Consider the following 19,188-nt stretch of genomic DNA (forward strand, 5'->3'; position numbering starts at 1 on the left):
CACCCCCTGCAGGGACCACCTTTCCTGTGTCTGAGTATCTGGTAAGCCCTAGGGTACAGATATTGCCTGCCTCTGAGAACACAAGGTTAAGCTAAGACCTGCCACCAACATTTGGGGGATCAAGTTGGGCTGTCACTTTTTAATTTGCCAAGTAAGGACACGGTAGAAGGAAATTTTAACACTCCCTATCCCCCCAAAAGTTGGAAGTACATGATTTTTCGAACAAAGTCCTTTAGTATAAGATCATCTTGCCGAAAACACCGTTTTGTTTTCCTCCGTTGCGGCTTGGGGCTGCTCTATCCCAGCCGGTCCTTGGGCGTCAGCAGTCGAGGCCAAAGCCACGCCCCTCCCTCCTGCAGATCCCTAGAGACAGGTGTCCGAAGAGGCTGCCATTACCACGGCTCCCAAATTGGCCGGAGTACCTAAGCCACGTCGCTTCCCTTCTCTGGGCTTCGGTCCGTCAGTCGGTGAAATGAAGATGGTAATACCATCTTCGTTTCACCGCACAGCGCACATCGAGTTCCCAGAACGTGCTCCGGAGCGCTCTGAGGTTGGCCCCTCTGTTGGAGTCCAGCCACGGGAGTTCGCTCCCGGTTTGCAGAAAGAATTTAGCCCAAGGAGAGGTTTTTACAATTCGGTTTCTCTCCCCGAAAGGTCTGGTCTTTTACCTTCCTTGTCCGCCGCCGGCCATCAGGAATCTGGCTGGAGGGCGCCGATGCAGCCCGGACATCGAGGTTTGACCCACGAACTCGATCGCCCGCTCACAGACACCGACGTGGCGGGGCCTAACGCTCCCGCCCGCCCCTCCTGCTTGTGCTCCGGGGCCCCGTCCCCGATCCCCCTGGCCAGCCCACCGCTCGAAGAGCCCTTGTGGCTTCACGGTCCCCGTTCCTTCCTTCCGCTTCCGGTACCGGCCCCGCCCTCCCCCGGGTGGGCTGCCGGAGGGGGCGGGGCCTGCGCTCGCTACGTGGTGGCGGGCGCGTCTGCCGGCGCGTGTCAGTGACGCGAGAGGTGGCGGCCAATGGGGAGCGGCGTTGGCTGGCGCTCCCGCTCCCGTCCGGCCCCGCCCCCGCCCGGCGTCGGGCCGTCGGACGGGCGGGAAGGGGCGGCCGCTCGGGGAGGATGGCGGTGGCGGCGGCGGTGGGAGTGGGCGCTGGCGCCGGGGGCCCAGGAGCCGCGGGCGGCAGCGGCGGGGCGCGCGAGGGCGCGCGGGTGGCGGCGCTGTGCCTGCTGTGGTACGCGCTGAGCGCGGGCGGCAATGTGGTCAACAAGGTGATCCTGAGCGCCTTCCCGTTCCCCGTGACCGTGTCGCTGTGCCACATCCTGGCGTTGTGCGCGGGGCTCCCGCCTCTGCTCCGCGCCTGGCGCGTGCCCCCGGCGCCGCCAGTCTCGGGCCCTGGGCCCGGTCCGCATCAGTCGCCGGGCCCGCTCCTGCCGCCGCGCTTCTACCCGCGTTACGTGCTGCCGCTCGCCTTCGGCAAGTACTTCGCGTCAGTGTCCGCGCACGTCAGCATCTGGAAGGTGCCCGTGTCCTACGCGCACACCGGTGGGTGCCGAGGCTGGCCTAGGGGGCGGCGGCCGGGACACGCCGCCTGGGGCTTCGGCTCTTGGGTAGGAGCGTGCCGGCCGGGGTGCTGTCGACGGTCAGGAATGCCGGGCTGAGAAGTCAGCTAATGTCCGGAAGGCGCTGGAGGCCGCCAAAAGCTTTTAGCAAGAGAGGGACACGCACAGGGGTCTCGGGGAGGTAAGGGCTGAGAAGAATGCTGGGAGCTGAGCAGGGCGGATCAGAACTGTTGGGTTAGGGGGAAGGCCCACAGAAATAGAAGAGCTGAAGCAGGTTGAGGGGCTGCCAAGCCTTCCCGCCCCTCCAGTGGAGTTGGGACAGAGTCCCAGGGTGGGTTCTGGGACTAGGAACAGCTCCCTGAACGCCCCTTGCCTCTCTTTGCAGTCAAGGCCACCATGCCCATCTGGGTGGTTCTCCTGTCCCGGATCATCATGAAGGAGAAACAGAGCACCAAGGTAACCCAGGAGGGCTCTGGGCCAGTGGGGGCCCCAAGGGCTTTCCGGCTGTTGCCCAGCTGGTGACGTGGTCCAGGTTCCTGGCCTGCAGGCTGCCTGGCTTCCTGTCAAATAAGGAAGTCAGCTTAGAGACCTGGTAGCTCTTTTGCTTCTAATGTTCTGGAATCACCCTGGGGGCAGTGGTGTGTGGGGTGTGTGTTCCTGAGTTGTCTCTGTTGTGTGATCTCAGGATGCTGCCATCCATCTCAGGTGCAGCGTTCCTCCCTGCTTTGATTACCTACCTGGGGTTGCTGGTAGGCAACTTGGATAACTTGGTCCCATCCTGACCAGACACCCCATGCCCCTCTAGTGGGGTCAGTGTTGGAACATCCTTGGAACATCCGACTCCTTGCTGGAACGGAACTCCTGACAGAGTTTCACATCTTTGCAAGAGATAGCAGTCAGGCTGGGACTTCTGGGGTCAGAAGTGAAATGCTAGTTAGAGGAGTCCGATTTTGGCAAAACCCAGCAAAGTCTTGAAATAAAAACAGCCAGGAATTGTGACTGTCTGGGAATGGAAGTGAAAACAACACGCAGAACCCAGGGCTGCATAGGGAAGATGCTCCGGGCACAATTCAGGGTCTGTTCAAGATGCCAAGCCAGGGTATTTCCTGGCTTGGAGGGAGAGAAGCTGTGGCGTCAGCCAGAGACAGCCTTTCCCTGTGTCCTTAAGTGGAAGTGGGACTCCTGTTGTCCCAGCTGGAATCCATTTCATGCTGGACAGAGCTCCTCTTTCCTATGTGGTCGGTTTCTGGCATCCTGTATTTTATGTAACTTAGAACGGCGGTGCCCTGGATCAGCTTACAGAAATGGGGCCACCTCTGGCTGATGTTTTCTTTCAGCCAGTCTTTTCCCCTGCAAGATCTGGGTGCGCTCTGCAGCCCACCCCCAGGGTGAAGTCAGGTGTGACTTGTCTCCCCAGGTCGGAGTTGCCTGAGAGGTGTGCGGCTGCATCTCTCCATATCACATTGTGTTTATCAGGTTTCCTGTTGTAAGGGACATTGTACCCGGCTTGGGCAGGGAGCCAGAACCTTACACAGAGAGGAAAGACGGGGGAATGGCTTAGGCAGGAGACTAAGGATAATGATAGAGTAAGTGTGGCCCCACCCTGTTCGGATAAGCTGGGTAATCATTCCTGATCTCAGGGGAAGAAATGGGACTTCAAAAGGGAGAGCCCGAGGGCCGCAGCCAGTAGTGGGGGGAGCAGGAATTCTGGAATTCAGAGGCCTCCCTCGGCCCTGTGTGTGGGCGTTGGCGGGGTGGGAAGCCTCACCACCCCCTCCTAAAGTCTCCCAAGTGCTTTAAGAGTATCCTTTGTAGGAGAAGGATGAGCCAGGAGTAAGAAGAGCTAAATGTGGAGAATGGATCCCATTTTAGCCACCAGAGCTCCAGGGCCATTCCTTGCCCTAGGCCCTGGAAAGCTTGAGCCTTCTGGAGGGCCGCCTATCATGGCACTCGCTACTCGGTCTTTCAGCCAGCAGTTACTGGGTTGCCTGCCGTGTGCTGGGCACCAGGATAGAACAGTGAACAAGGAGCTGCCCTAAGCGAGTGCAGGGACGCAGACAATGTAAAGGGCGCTTATAGTGGATGGAGAGCGCTATTCCCTGGAACACACAGCAGAGGAAACTGACAGCGTCTAGGGGGAGGTGGGTCAGGGAAAGTTCTTGTGTTTGTGAACTGACACCTGAAGGGAAGGGAGGTCTCCAGCCGGAGAAGGTGTCGGGGGAGTGTCCCTACCAGGGATAACTGCATGCTGGAAGAGCCCGAAATAAGAGGGACCCGGCCAGCCTCTCAGAGGACTGAAGTTTCAGGCCCTGGTGTGTTGGTGGCGGCAGCTGGATAGATCCTATTGGGACCAGCCCTGGTTTGTGGCTCTTAATGGGGGTGATGGTATAGGGGGTGGGGCCACCCACAGTGATACAGCCCTGCCCTCAGGTACTCCGAGAACCATCTGCGCCCCACCCCCCGCAGCGCCCCCTAGAGCATCACTGTCGTGGCTAACACCATTGTTCAAAGGCGTAGGCGGTGTCCTTTTGGGGAGGGAAGAGACAGCAGCTGAGGCTTTCCTCTGGTCATCTGTGTTGGGTGGCCCAGCTCAACCCTGGCCCATCAGCCCCTCCTGCCTTCCTCTCGCAGGTGTACCTGTCACTCATCCCCATCATCAGCGGCGTCCTGCTGGCCACTGTGACAGAGCTGTCCTTCGACATGTGGGGGCTTGTCAGTGCCCTTGCTGCCACACTGTGCTTCTCGCTTCAGAATATTTTCTCCAAAAAGGTATTTGGGTGCCATCCAGGGTGCACCTGGTGTTGCAGGGGTGTGCGGGTGGCATCTAAAAAAAAGTGGCCGAGTAGGGATTTCTTCGGTGTTGGAACAAAACAAATCCTGTTGCCCTTCTGCTGGTTTCTATTTGTTTGGTTTTTAAATAGCTTTTCTGTTTTTTTATTATAAAGTTCGCCTATGTTCAATGTGAAAAAACAGAGAAAAGCCCAATGAAAAGAAATCAGAAAACTTATTGAGCACCTACTGTGTGCCAGGCACCATAGTAGGTGCTGGAGACAAAGAATCAAGAGAGACCTGCCCCCTGCCCCAGGGTTTCCTCTTTACTGAGGAAAGTCACAGCGCTGTCCCCTAAGGAGAACTACTATTAATGCTAGAGTTTCTTCCTGCACGGTTTTTAGAGTTGTAATATTATACATATTTTTCAAATTTTGCTTCGTTCATTTATTATTGCAACACTGCATGCCCCCATATCATTGAAAGTTATTGCTCCTAACTCCAGTAATAATCACATCTTTTCAGGTATCACAAGTAACGCAGTCGGTTTCCCTGTTGCAGATGCAGATTATTTCCAGCTATTCACTATAAATAATATTGTAATGAACGTCTTTGCGCATAACATTTTTCTGTCTCTCAGGTTATTTCCTTTTGATAGGTTTACAGTTCTTGGGTCAGAGGGTATGAGATGTTTATGGCTCTTGATATACTTTGCCTGGTTGTTTTCTGGAACTATATGCCAATTCAGACATTAACCAGTGCCATTTCAGAGTGCCTGTTTTACTGTAGCTTCACCAGCATTGAGTGTTGGTGTTTTTTGTGTTTGTTTTGTTTTGTTTTTTTCTTTTCTCGGTCCTTCACGTACGAAACATTGTGCTTGTTTTGGACATGGGCTGTGTGTCTCGTCATAGGTGCGCTTTCAGGTTTGGCAGTCAAGGTCAGATGTCAGGGTTAATGTACAGTCACCATGTTTGGGGCCTGGGTAAGTGGAGCCTCTCTTGCCACTTATTGTTGCGATCAGCCTTTAAAGAGGTTTTCTCCCTTCAGGTATTAAGAGATTCAAGGATCCACCATCTCCGGCTGCTGAACATCTTGGGCTGCCATGCCATCTTTTTTATGATCCCCACGTGGGTCCTGGTGGACCTCTCGGCTTTCCTGGTCAGCAGCGACCTGGTGAGTTGGCCTGTGTCAAGAACATGCCCTTTTCTTAACTGGTTCCAAAGTAGGTGCTTTGTCAGGGAGTTCCGCCTCTGTGTTGACTTTGGGGCATCTGAGGCCTCTGACAGCCAGCCCTTTTAGCCCTCAGCTCTTTGATGACTCACACCGCTTGCAGTCGAGTAAGAAGGCTGCCTGTGCATTTCCTTCTCTGTCGTGCTAGATCCCAGCTGCTGATAGCTGCTGCATTTGTGCCAGTGCACTCAAGGAAGAAAAAAATGCCAGCACAGGCAACTTTCCCATCCTGACAATCTGGTTCAGATCTCACTTTGCCTTTTGGAAATTGTGCTTGCACTGCTTGAGTCCTTTCTTGGTGTCATCTCTGTACTTCCATTGGCACCAGATGTATCCATAGCTCTCTGGGCACAGGAAAGAGCATCTTCCCACCACCTACAGGACCAGCCTCCAGAGAATGTGCTAGAAACTAATGCAGGTGACAGTGATAAGAAGGAGGTTCTTCCAGGCCCGAGTTAGATGGAGTCAATGTTTATTAGGGCTTAATGAGGTCTGACTGGATTCTTGACATTGGTCTTTAATCCCTACCACCACCTATGGACGTAGTGGAGGTTATCTCTGGTTTCCAGGTGAGGCAACTGTGACTCTGTGTTCTAACTTCCCTTCCATGTTGATTAGCTATAATGTTTCTGTGAAGAACTTTCCATCATCAACTGGAACTAGTTTGTTACCTGGAAGTACAGTGCACGAAAAGCAGTTTACTGCTTCTCTTTCCTTCTAATTACCAGTTTTCAGAGTAAAGAAAACCAGGGAGTGTTAACCAGGGAGTTGAGGGTTTCTTTTGGGTGAAGGAGGGTTCTTTTATTTACTTTTCAGTATCATTGTGAACTTGTGTTTGTCAGTTGTACATGTTAGTTTTAAAAATATTCAGAGTATCTTGTCTGGGCTGATGGAGTCCTTCTTATTGGCTCCCTGCCCTTCTGATAGCACATATCAGCCTTGGGTAACTTTTGGCCCCACAGGATGTCCTCCCTCATCTTGTGCGCCTCCCATCCCAGACCTGCAATCAGGCACTCCTTCAGGGACCCGGGTTGCTTTTAGCAGAGAGAGAGTCGTGTTTAGAGATACCATCTCAGTGCCGCGTGTGCTCACTGCTGTTGGGTTGTCATTGTTTTTAAGCCTTGGCAGTAAAAAACTAGGAAAGATGTATTTGGTGGCGGAGGGAAGAGTTTATCCTGATTCATTCTAATTCCAATTTAACATTGCAGGATTTATTACTGCTTTGATTTTTTGTGTGTGTGTCTTTTCTGGTACACTTGGTTTCTCACAACATTTCTTATTCGCAATATACTACAGAAACTGTTCATGCATGATTCTACTGTACACACATATAACTGCTTCAGAGTGAGAATCCCTACCAGACAACTGCAGGTAGCGTACAGAGAAACAGTTAAGATTTCTTTGCAGCTCTGTTTGTCCTTAAAACAGGTTTCGTTACAGATGTACAACTGGAATACTGTTCTAAGGGCACCTGAAATAATTGTTTTCACAGTGTGCCTCTGTCACCAACTTCTTGTGCATTTGGGTTCCTTTACTTCCATTTGTTTTCAATTTCCAGGCAATTTTTTTTTCCTCACTGAATATATCAGACCTTTATATTTCCAAACCCAAATGATGTGACAGGGTTTATTCAAAGAAGTCTAACTTCAATCCCTGTTGCCTCCCCACTGCTGACCCCCATAAGTAGCCATTTTTATGATCTTGGTTTACCCTCTCAGTGTTTCTTTTCGCAGACATAACCAAATGTCTATATACAGTCAGCCTTCCATATCCATGGGTTTTGAGTCCCCATATTCAACCAAGGATCAAAATTTTCATCCAAGGTTGGTTGAATCTGCAGATGTGAAACCCACAGATATGGAGGGCCGACTATAAATTGTACTACGCCATTTTATATGAGAGGCTTTGAGCATCCTCAGATAGGGGGCACCTGGAACCAACGCCCCACAGATACTGAGGGCCACGTGTGTTCATACCTCCCTCCTCCTTACACAAAAAGTGGCTTTTTAGATACTTAGAAAAGAGTGCCTTGCTCTTTTCACTCAATGACATGTCCTGAAGATCACTCCATACTGACCTGTTAGGTCTTTTTTGTTCCTTTTATTGGCTGCATGGTATTGTCTATAGGTTTGGCATCAGTTCTGTTACAACTCATTGGGGTCTGTGTGTATACACACAAACAGGTATACGTAGGCTTTGCTCTGCTCTCTCTTTTTTATCTTTTTGTCTGCTCTCTTTGCTTTGCTTTTCTCTTGTATTTTGGACATTTTTCGGTTTTCTTCTAGTTTTTCTCATTGAGGCCATCTATTTTCTGCCTTGATGGGGCCCTTGTGCATTTTAACAGCAGCCCTAGGAGCATGCAGTAGTCCACAGTGCTGCCGCCTGAAGGTGGGGTTCCTGTCGGGGCTCCTCCTCTCTGCCCTGTGTCTCCCACAGCAGCCAGGTGAGTTAGCTCTGTTCCAGTGCGGCGCTCCATAGTAGAAGGAAGGAGGCTCATGTCGGAGAATATCAGCTGGGGTCTGCTATTCGCCATGTTACCAAGAAGCAAAGGCTACAGCAGGCAGTTCCCAGCCCTGATGCCAACAGTTCAACTGAAGCCAGGCACGGATCACCAGACTTGGGAGCAGGAAGCCTAGTTTTAAAGTTTGGACAGGATGTGTGAAACAGATATTTGAAAACTGAAAAGTAAATGGGAGCAGGCAGGCTGGTAGAGAAAACCAGATTGCAAAGTACCACTGAGCCATCTGTGAGTTTGCCTTTCTTTTGCCTCCTGTGTCTCCAGCCTGGACTCAAGGCAGCCGGAAATGCAGAAGTGGGCACTGGGGGAGAACAGAGTCAAAAGCCCTCTATGCTGGCTTGCAGACGGGGAAAGGAGATTCCTGGTGTTCAGAGAGAGTAGAGGAAATCCCCCATTTTCTCTGTTTCCTTTGTTCTCTCACATCCCAGGCCCCCAGCAATCCCATGGTGGTGGCGGCAGCAGGTCCCATGGGCACCTGAGATGCTGAGGGGGGCAGCCTCCCTCTGCAGTCACTGGATGGGATTAGCCCCATTGCATTTTTTTCTCCCTTCATCCTCCCACTGCTTGGCCCCCGAAAGGAGGTGCAGTTGTGGGAAAGACACAGCAGAATGGGGTAGTTAAGTCCAACTTTCTGACTGGAGGACTGAAAGAGGGAGCCCTCAGAAACCATAAAGTACCAAGGAGACATGGAGAGAGGAACCCAGAGAAAGTGACCTCATAAAACATGAAATCCTGGGCCCACTCCTGAGCTGCGCACGTGGGAATCTGATCCTAGCAGCATACAAAGACAGGATAGACTACTACCCAGGACCAAGAGTGACCACTGGGTAGAGCACACTCAGGACAGAGCTGTGTACCACTGAAAAGGCTTTGAAAACAGAACTGACATTGGAACCACAACCCACAGGAGGCTGCTCAGGCTTGTAGCCTGAACCCAACTGAGTCTGCTAAAACCAAATATCGACATTCCCCGTGGGACTTAAATAAGACCTACAGTCTTATAATATTCTAACTGTCCAGGATATAATCCAAAATTACTTGGCATAGGAAGAACCAGGAAATTTTCAAGTCTTGTGGGAAAAGATAATCAATGGATGCCAACACTGGGATGACCCAGATGTTGGAATTATTGGACAAAGACTTTAAAGCAATGATATATAATCATGCTCCAAAAATGCTCTTGAAACATGGGAAGAACAGAAGATAGATAGAACCAAATGGAAGTTTCAGAATGGAAGAAACAGCTTAAAAACTCACTGGATGGGCTAAGCAGAATGGAGGTGACAGAGGAAAGTCCATAACTTGAAGATAAATCAATAGAAATTATCCAGTTTAAACCACAGAGAGAAAAAGATGAAAAGACAAAGAAAAAATCTTTCAAAACAGCCAGAGAAAAATGATGCAGTATTTATAGGAGAATAGCGGTTTGGATGACTGCAGGTTTCTCATCAGAAACAATGAAAACCAGAAGTAGAATAACATTTTTTTTAAAGTACTGACACTAAGGAACTATCAACAGATAATTCTATATCCAGCAAATATAGAATCTTCAAAATCAATAGAACTATAGAAAATCGGCAAGAATAAAGAACTGAATACCACAGTCAACCAACTGGATGTCTCATTGACATTTATAGAATATGCTACCCAACAACAGCAGAATAGGCCTTCTTTCAAGTGTACATGTGGAACATTCACCAAGATCATATTCTTTGTTACAAAACAAACCTTAACAAAAGGATTGGAAACATGCAAAGTATATTCTCTGATCCTAATGAAATCAGAAGTAAATAACAGAAAGGTAATGAGAAAATCTCCAAACACTTGGAAATTAAACAGCACATTTCTAAATAATCCCTGGGCCAAAGAGGAAGTCTCAAGGGAGAAAAAAAATTGTTTTCAACTGAAGCAAAACTGACCAAAAAAAAAAAAAAAAAAGAGAGAGAAGACACTACAAATACCAGGAATGAAAGAGGGAATAGCAGTGCAGAACTCACAGACCTTAAAACCGTAAGAATACTACTGACAACTCTACACACATAAATTCAACAATAGATGAAATAGACCAGTTCCTCATAAACCACAGACTATCAAAACGCACCCACTCAAGATGAAAAAGATAACCTGAGTCTTATAGCTATTAAAGAAATTGAATTCGTAGTTTAAAACCTTCTAAAAAGAAGTCATCAGGCCCAGATGGTTTTACTGGTAATTTCTACCAAACACTTAAGGAAAAATAAACACCAGTTCCACACAGTCTCCTCCAGAAAACAGAAAAGGAAAGGAACTCTTTTGGCTCATAACAAAACCAAGAAAAAGACCAAAATCCCTCATGAACATGGAGGCAAAAGTCCTTAACAAAGTATTAGAACAAATCAAATGCAGTGATATATAAAAAGCATGCTACACTATGAAAAAGTGGGATTTAAATCAAGAATGCAAAGCTAATTCAATACTTGAAAATCAGTCAGTGTAATCTACTATAATAGTCTAACAAAAATCATGTATTCATACCAACTGATGCAGAAAAGGCATTTGACAAAGTCCAACATCCAGTCATGAGTTTTAAAAAGTCAACAAACTAGAAATAGAAGGAAACTACCTCAACTTGATCAAGGGCATATATAGTTATCATAATGATGAAAGATTGAAGGCTTTTCCCCCTAAATTCAGGAATAAGGTAAAGATGTTTACTTTCACCATGCATATTCCACATCATACTTGACATCGTAGCCAGGGCAATAAGAAAAGAAAAAGAAAAAAGAAATACAGATTTGAAAGGATGAAATAAAATTCTCTCTACCCAACAAAATCTTATTCTTTAGTATTAATTCAACTATAAATCACTACTTAAATTTTAACTTTAATTTTTCTCCTTGGCAAAGGTGTAAATGAAAAAAAAGTTGAGATACTAATCTATCTGTGTGTGTGTGTATACATGGAGATAGATACATACCTATATATATTAAAATTCTTTTAATATAGAAAAGCTGATTGGAAAATTTACATACATTGACTGGCAAGAGAACTTGAATAGCCAAATAAGTTTGAGAGAGAAGAATAAAGTTGGAGGAATCACATTACATAATTTTAAGGCTTAGTATAAAGGTATGGATATTGGTGGAGAGAGACATCGATCAGTGGAGCAGAATAGACAGTTGGAACTTATACTCACAAATATGGGTAACTGATCTTTGATGAAGGTTCAAAGGCAATTCAATGGAGAAAGGATAGTTTCTTTAACAAATGGTGTTGGAACAATTGGACATCCATAAGCAAAAACTGAACCTTGACTTCAACCTCACACATTATACAAAATTTAATTCATAATGTATTCTAGACCTAAATTTAAGAGCAAAAATGATAACCTTTAGAAGAAAACAAGAAAAATCTTCACGACTTGGGATTAGTTCTTAGACATTACACCAAAAGCACAGTCCATAAAGAAAAAAATTGGTAAATGGGGGCTTCATCAAAATTAAAAACTTTTGCTTTCCAATACACTATTAAGTGAAAGAAAGACAAGCTACAGACTGGGAAAAAATATTTGCCAATGAGATACTGACAGAGGACTTGTGTTCAGGATATATTATAAAGAACTCTCAAAATTCAATAGTAGGAAAACAACTTGCTTAAAAATGGGCAAAAGACTTGAACTTCACCATTGTGATTGTACAAATGGCATGTGAAATATGTTCAACATCATTAGTCATTAGGGAAAAGCAAATTAAAACCAAGATGAGATGCTACTTCGTATCCAGTAGGATGGCTACAATAAAAAGTACTGGCAGTACCATGTTTGTCAAGGCTGGGCCACAACTGGAATTCTCATATATCGTTGGAGCAAGTGCAAAATCATGCAGCCACTCTGGAAAACATTTGGGAGTTTCTCCTGAAGTTAAACATACACTGACCATGTGTCCCAGTAGTCTCACTCCTGGGTATTTACTCACATTCACACAGAAGCCTGTACATGAATGTTTATAGCAACTCTATTCTTGATCACAAAGTACAGGAAACAACTCAGATGTCATTCAACAAGTGAATGGTCAAGGTAACTTCGGTATGTTTGTACAGCAGAACATTTCTCAGCAATAAAAAGTGTACCAACTGTCATCCCTTACAACAACTTGGGGGGGTGGGTGTCAGAGGCATTATGCTGAATGAAAGAAACCTGTCTGAGAAGGTTCCATGCTGTATCATTCCATTTATAGGACAGTCTCCAAAAGATGAACCTATCATGAAGAACATATCAGTGGTTGCCTAGGTTGGGGGAGGGGGCTTGCGCAAAGAAGCCCTGGGGAGTGTTACAGGGTGATGGAGCTGTTCTGAATCCTGATTGCAGTGTTGGCTACATGAATCAATATATGTGTGAAAACACATGGAACTATCCACCGGGAGGAAGAAACACTTGACTTTATTGTTATGTCAATTCTTTTAAAAAGCTGGATTGGCTGGGTTCCTTTCCTGGAAGATAGATATCTTTGCAAGCTGGCTGCCTTGTAAAGATAGCTTGGAAGTCCATATGGGTCACCTCAGAGAAGAATTGCTGGGAGAACAGGCCAGCTCACCCTGAAGGCGTGCTGGTGGGCTCACTTGCCTTACAGAGGCTATTATCCCAACTAGGGCGACGTTCTGGGCAATTCTGAGCAGGTCACCTACTCAGATCTCCCTCACCTTTAAGAGGACTATCGTTCCCTATCAGAGGGTGGTAGAGATAGAATCAGGCCGCCGCCCTAAGATTGCTGCAGCTCCCATCTTGGCAGGGCCACTAGACACCACTGTCCTGGGGGCACCCAGCTGCATCCTCCTTTGTCAAAGGCCAGAGCAGCCTGGGAATTGGCCTGGGATCAGCCCAGGCTCTTTGAGGAGTTCTGTGGTCCCGATGTCTGCTAGTTGTGGTTTCTTGACTTCTGGGTTCCCTTCATTAGGGTGGCTTCCTTCTGGTGAGGGTCAAATGGTAACTGAAGTTTTGACGGTAGCATCACCTCCTGTTTGTTTGGCTTGGGATTGTTTTAAAGCACTTTCAAAGCTGTGATTGCATTTGATCCTCATAGCAGCAGCGTTGTGTGGACTTATCAGGGGTCAGTCTTCCCCATTTCATAGATGAAGAAAACAGAGAGGTCGAGCAGCTTGCCCGGGGTTCCCAGCGATGGGGCAGACCCAGAGCCTCTGGCTCCCAGCCTTGGGCAGGGGGGGGGTGGTCTTCACACACCCAGAGGCTGCCTTCCCAGGACCTCCCCATTTTATACAGTGCATCATGTCTGCTATGGTTTGAATGTCTGTCACCCCCCCAAATTCATATGTTGAAACCTAAGCCCCAAACATGATGGTGTTAGGAGGTGGGGCCTTTTGGAGGTGATTAGGTCACGAGGGTGGAGCCATCATGAATAGGATTCATGCCCTTATAAAAGAGACCCCAGAGAGCTCCCTCGCCACTTCTGCCATGTGAGGACCCAGTGAGAAGGTGCCACCCTGAACCAGGAGAAGGGCTCTCCCCAGATGCGGAATCTACTGGCGCCTTGCTCTTGAACTTCCAGCCTCCAGAACTGTGAGAAATAAACATGTTGTTTGTAAGCACCCCCAGCCTGTGGTATTTTATCTTAGCAGCCCAAACAGACTCAGGTGATGTCCAGAATGCAGACCTCGCTCTGCTAACCCAGAGCCCCGGCCCTCGCTGTGCAGGGACAAGGGAAGGCTTTGGTTTGTGTCATACTCTGCACCCCTTGGGTAGCTGACGTGCCCCCGAACCTCCGCTTCCTCCGCAGGAAAGGGCGGTGATTATTACTGTTGTCGCTCCATGTGGAGTGTCGTGAAGGCCAGAGGTTGTATAGATGAAGCACCTGGTATCACACGATGAGCCACCTGGGTCTGTTCCCCAGCGAATGTGTGACCCTGATAAGCCACTGTGTGTCACCACCCCCGCCAGGGCAAGCCTGTGACCGCAGTGCTGTTCTCGCTCCCCCGTCTCTGTAGACCTATGTGTCCCAGTGGCCTTGGACGCTTCTGCTCCTGGCTGTCAGCGGCTTCTGTAACTTTGCCCAGAACGTCATTGCCTTCAGCATCCTCAACCTCATCAGCCCTCTGAGCTACTCGGTCGCCAACGCCACCAAGAGAATCATGGTCATCACGGTGTCCCTGATCATGCTGCGAAACCCAGTCACCAGCACCAACGTCCTGGGCATGATGACGGCCATCCTGGGAGTCTTTCTGTACAACAAGGTGAGCCTGAGGTGGGGGGAGGCTGTCCCCCCGGACGCCCAGGGAGTCTACCAAGAGTTGGTCGGGGCAGGGAATGGAAAGGGCCTCACCAGGAACTAAGAGGCCCGGTTCCAGCTCCCAGCTTTGCCACTGACTGGTTTATGGTCTTGGCTCCGCCCCCTCTTCCCCGGGGCTTCCTTTTCCTGCGTAGATGACCCCAGGCTCATGCCTCACTCCAGTGTGACTCTCGGGTCTACTGCGGCTTTATCGGGAATTTCACTCCCTCCTTGCGAAGATTCTGTTTGTTCCGATGTAAGGCTGTGGGATGGCTGACAGGTAGGGCCGGTCCAGTAACAGTTCACTGGCCATGCCCAGCCCCACGAGGGGTGACACTTGTGTTGGCCTTGAAGGCTGCTTGGCCGTGAATCTCGAGCTCCCTTCTGTCCTCTGTGCGTGTCCCGGACAAGGAGCCAATGGTCTCACTGCTCTCTTGACCTCGCAGACCAAGTATGACGCGAATCAGCAAGCCCGGAAGCACCTCCTCCCCGTCACGACGGGGGACCTGAGCAGTAAGGAGCATCATCGGAGCGCCCTGGAGAAGCCCCACAACGGCATTCTCTTCCCCCAGCACGGGGACTATCAGTACGGCCGCAACAACATCTTGACAGATCACTTCCAGTACAGCCGGCAGAGCTACCCAAACTCGTACACTTTGAACCGTTACGACGTGTAGAGTCTAGCGACCAGGGCAGGACGTTCTGCCAATCCTCCCTCCTACCCCCCAGCAGTACCAGAAACTTCTGACAACCAGTGAATGTACAACCCGGCCGAGGGGGGACGGTGCAGAACCATCAGAAGACCCTGGGGTTCCCGGCCCCCTGGGGGCAGCAGGACGCCGTCCCTGCAGTGGGGACCACTGCCCCCGAGCTCCGGTGTTTCATGCCCTTTCTTCCTGGAGTCTGTCTTCTGAGGGCTGCGTCGCCATGTGGAAATCTCGGCCGGCTTTTACCTTTCTGTGTGGACTTACTCCCCAAGTCATGTTTTTCAGAGGTCTTGTTCTGTTTTCCAGATAACAGCCAGGACCCTCTCTGGAAAGGACACAGACCTCGGAGTGGGCAAGAGGTGGTTTGCAGGGAGGGTGGCAAGGAAAGGACCCTAGGGTGGTGCTTGGTGACAGACTAGCCGCTTTAATTCCACTGCTCAGGTAGGCGTAGGACTGGTGCAGCCATGGAGCAGAGGAGTGTAACGGTTATTGAAAACATCTCCAGCCCCAAAGATGGACTCAGCTTTCTGGTCAGCCCCATGGCTGTTTGCAGTTCTGGCAAACGTTCCCCAGTGCAAAGCTATTGTAATTAGCATTGAATTCTTAGAGCCTAATTCTGACCCAAAAGTCGGAGGTGGCGTGTGCCCAGATCCAGAGGGAAAGAGGGCCGCTGTCTCCTGGGCTCTCTCTTCCCTTGCTGGAGCGGGGCATCTCTCCTCTCGGAGCAGCAAGGAGGAGGGGACGCAGGGCTGTGAGAAGGATCGTGAGGAAATCATGTTCGGTGTTTCAATCTCTATTTCTATAATATTTGTTTTGTCTTTTGAGCCTTCACTTCTGTGCTGACTTAGTAGGATGTTTGGTGGGGTGATGTTGGCTTTATGAGGATCTTGCATTTTTCTAGGGCAAATTTTGTAGCTGTCTGTGTTTTTATGCCCCCATCCCCCTTAGGGGACGCAGGATGGATGAGGATCGGCTCATGGTTGGAAAACCCTTTTGTTTTTAAGCATTTAAAAACAAGAAAAGTTGCTGGCCATGCCTGTCTCGGCACATTTCTGCGTTTAGTAGGAAGGAATGAAGTGTTTTGAAAAGCTGGTCACTAGCTTTTCTAGTGACCAGTCCCTGAAAGTGAGATGAATCAAGAATGTCATCTCGATAGTTTGTGTCATAGATGAGAGCTCAGTGCTCTTATTTCCATTAGCTGTTCTTGTGGTGTTTGCATTAGTATCTGAATCATGTCCCAGTGAAGGGGCAAGCACCAAGCTAGGATTTGGTTTGCCAGATCAGTCTTTGGTCAAGAAAAAGTTTGGGTTTTGGCAAAATCATTCCAGGAAAATTATGTGACCCTAGTGGGTAACCCATGTGCTGAGGTCCAGGTCAGGACACCTGGCATCACGAGAGACTGTGCCCTCGGAAAGGACCACTTGCTTGGCTGCTAGGGTCTTCGCTGATGGCCGCCTCCTTCCTTCAGCCCTGTCCCCAGCCTCTTGAACAGGCACTTGGCTTGATCAGCAGATGGGATATCGGGTCACCCTTTACCTCCTGGCATGTGAGACGGTTCTGTTTCACCAGGAAGTACCGCTCCACTCCTGTTTTTGATCATTAGAATTCTGTATTTAGAGGTTACATTTTTGTCAGCTTATGAATGGGCAGCTCCTGGAGAGGTCACAGGGTCCCCTTGTGGCCTGTGAGTTCAGTACCACTGGCCTAAGGAGTCCCTGTTTGTCATTGTCTTGCTTTTGAATTACTTTGGCCACAAGTTCTGAGACAATGCTGTGTAAAACAGGAAGGGGCCGTTCTGAAGGGTGTTATTTGTGAAAACAACTTGCTGAGTGCCTTCACCAGAGGCAGTAGAGTCTGCAGTTGAACCACAATAAATGGGGATAATTTTGCACGGCATAGACATTACGGTAGTTGTCTTTATGATAGGAGCTGATTCCTTGAACGTATAATTGAACTCCAAAATGAATTATGCCTCTGTGCAGGTTTAATGAAATTTCTGAGGTTGCTGAAATGTGTATATTTGTTTTCCTTTTCCAGTGCAAGATCTGCTGGTGAGGGGAAATATCTGACTGGTTTTATTACGGTTTATACATGAATAAATGGGATATTTAGTTCTGTACATAAAAATCTACAGTGAGTACATACACTGGAATGAGAGACAATCATATTAGACCAAATCATCAGATCAAAAGACGAAGACATACTTTTGAGACTTGAAAGTTCAAAGCTGACACTGACCCCTTTAAGGCCAGTTTTCCAGCCACTTGCTGCCCTGGCTCAACCCTCCACCCCACTCTCACATCCACATTTGCAGCTGGGTTCCCCTCACCTCCTCACTGCTGGGTATTGTGACAGCTAGTTCACCCATCCATGGTATGGTCTGCAAAACTAACTCAAACCCAACTCCTTCGTTTTACAGAAGGGGAAACTGAGGCTCAGAGGGCATTTTTAAATAGTGTTTGTTCACTATCTTGAGACTCAGTGTGGAATTTTTAAGCACCTTATTTTAATTCATTCATTATTGGGAAAATCAAACCCCTGTTACAAAGGAGAGAAGCCAAATAGGTTCAAATGAAGAAGCACTTGGAATTTCTGGATTTTACTGTGTATTTGGCATACATCATGCAACAGGCCCTCTGTTATCACTGGGACATAACGAGACCTGGATACCTTAAGGTCTAACAGCCTTAAGGGCATAGAACATTAAATTATTGAAGAATCTGAACATTGTGAATTCTTTTTTTCAATTGTCACCTTGTTTTCAGGACCTTTCATGCTATAGACTGTTCTGTGGGAATGATACTGTGTATATTCATGGATGGCATTTACCAAAAATAAATGGTGGTCTCCAGGGAATCAAGATTGGTCCCAGTTTGTCAGTGAGGGTCCCTTTCTGAGTGACCCTGTCGTCAGTGTGCCCAGCAACAAAAAAACGTGTAAGAGGCAGAAAGAGCAAACCAACTTGGTTCCCACATCCAGGTGTATTGCAACTTTATTTTTTCTGAGCCAAAATTTAAACATGTGACTTGTGAATTTATGAGCCAGTAGGATAAAACTAGAATCACAGCTTAACAGTTATTGACATGCCTTTATTGAACAGAATAACATGGAAAATCCAAGAATGTTGTGAGAGCTGTGCTCACATCTGTATGAGAAACAACAGAGTACCTGCTACATGTGGGCTTTTCACACACAATCCACAAAGGATTACCCTTCACCTTGTAATACATGGAAGTGAGGCCCAGAGGGGTTAAGTCATTTGTCCAGGATCACACAGCTACTGAAGTCTGCCTCCAAGCCCATTTCCCCCCATATTACTCAGAAACCACTCCCAACAAAGAATTTCCTTCAATCACAGTTGATGGGTATGAGTTTCTCCTAAAACAATTGCCCACATCCTTTTAATTCATAATCCTTTCGTTCAGTGATTTACTGAGCACCAAAATATATCGCTGAGATATATAAAGGTGCTTGTGAATAGTTTATCTCTGAAAAGATACACAGGAAGCCGGACACAGCAGTTGCCTCTGGAGAGGATATATGCACTTTTTTCAAAACTGGCATATTGTGCATATTGTGCCAAGTACAGGAAACAGATACGTAAGCCTCCTACCCTCAGAGCACTCAGCTTAATTTATGGATGTGTGACTAAGGAGCACACAAGTGCTGTGTTGGAGGCGGGGCAGAAAATGCTAAAGGAAGTACAGGGTAATAATTATTCAAGCGGCAGATGGGAATGTTTTGGCTTGCATTTTCAATTCAGAGTATTTTATTTGCACATTTTGTATTATATATGCTTGTTTAACTATCAGGACCCAAGAGGCAGGTATTAGCCCTATTTTACAGAGGGAAATGGCAACAGAGAAAGTCAGGCTTGGTACATGGACCACGCCTGGAACCCAAGTGTCTGACTCCAAGCCCAGGGCCCTTTGCCCTGCAAAGCAGCCTCAATAAAGTGAGTGGTTTTGTTTTTCCTCACGTTTGTCATACACTCTGAAGAGGAGCTGGTGCAATCAAAGGGATCCTTTCAATTCACTTGCCTCGGCCACACTGCTAAAGTAAGACCCTGAAGGAGCCCTGATGTCCAGATGACCCAAGTCGCTTTGCAGTTGCCTGCTGTGGTCCCAGCAGGGCCTCAAGAGGC

At 48.1% G+C, this 19,188-nt stretch overlaps 1 protein-coding gene across 1 annotated transcript; it reads left to right on the plus strand.

Annotated features, from left to right (window-relative positions):
- The first annotated feature begins 1,051 nt into the window (after positions 1-1,051).
- Positions 1,052-17,900, plus strand: SLC35E1 (solute carrier family 35 member E1). Its single transcript, XM_057540168.1, has 6 exons — positions 1,052-1,546; positions 1,949-2,019; positions 4,195-4,332; positions 5,380-5,505; positions 14,057-14,302; positions 14,784-17,900. Exons 1-6 carry the CDS (start codon positions 1,123-1,125, stop codon positions 15,012-15,014), a joined length of 1,236 nt encoding a protein of 411 aa, XP_057396151.1. The 5' UTR covers positions 1,052-1,122; the 3' UTR covers positions 15,015-17,900.
- The last annotated feature ends 1,288 nt before the right edge of the window (positions 17,901-19,188 follow it).

Source organism: Balaenoptera acutorostrata, chromosome 2 (genome assembly GCF_949987535.1).
Source record: "Balaenoptera acutorostrata chromosome 2, mBalAcu1.1, whole genome shotgun sequence".
NCBI lineage: Eukaryota > Metazoa > Chordata > Mammalia > Artiodactyla > Balaenopteridae > Balaenoptera > Balaenoptera acutorostrata.

Coding starts and splice junctions, on each gene's coding strand:
- SLC35E1 (XM_057540168.1), top strand. CDS start 1,123: ATGGCGGTGGCGGCGGCGGTGGGAGTGGGCGCTGGCGCCGGGGGCCCA. Junction 1,547..1,948: donor CGTGTCCTACGCGCACACCG/GTGGGTGCCGAG, acceptor CTCTCTTTGCAG/TCAAGGCCACCATGCCCATC. Junction 14,303..14,783: donor GAGTCTTTCTGTACAACAAG/GTGAGCCTGAGG, acceptor TTGACCTCGCAG/ACCAAGTATGACGCGAATCA.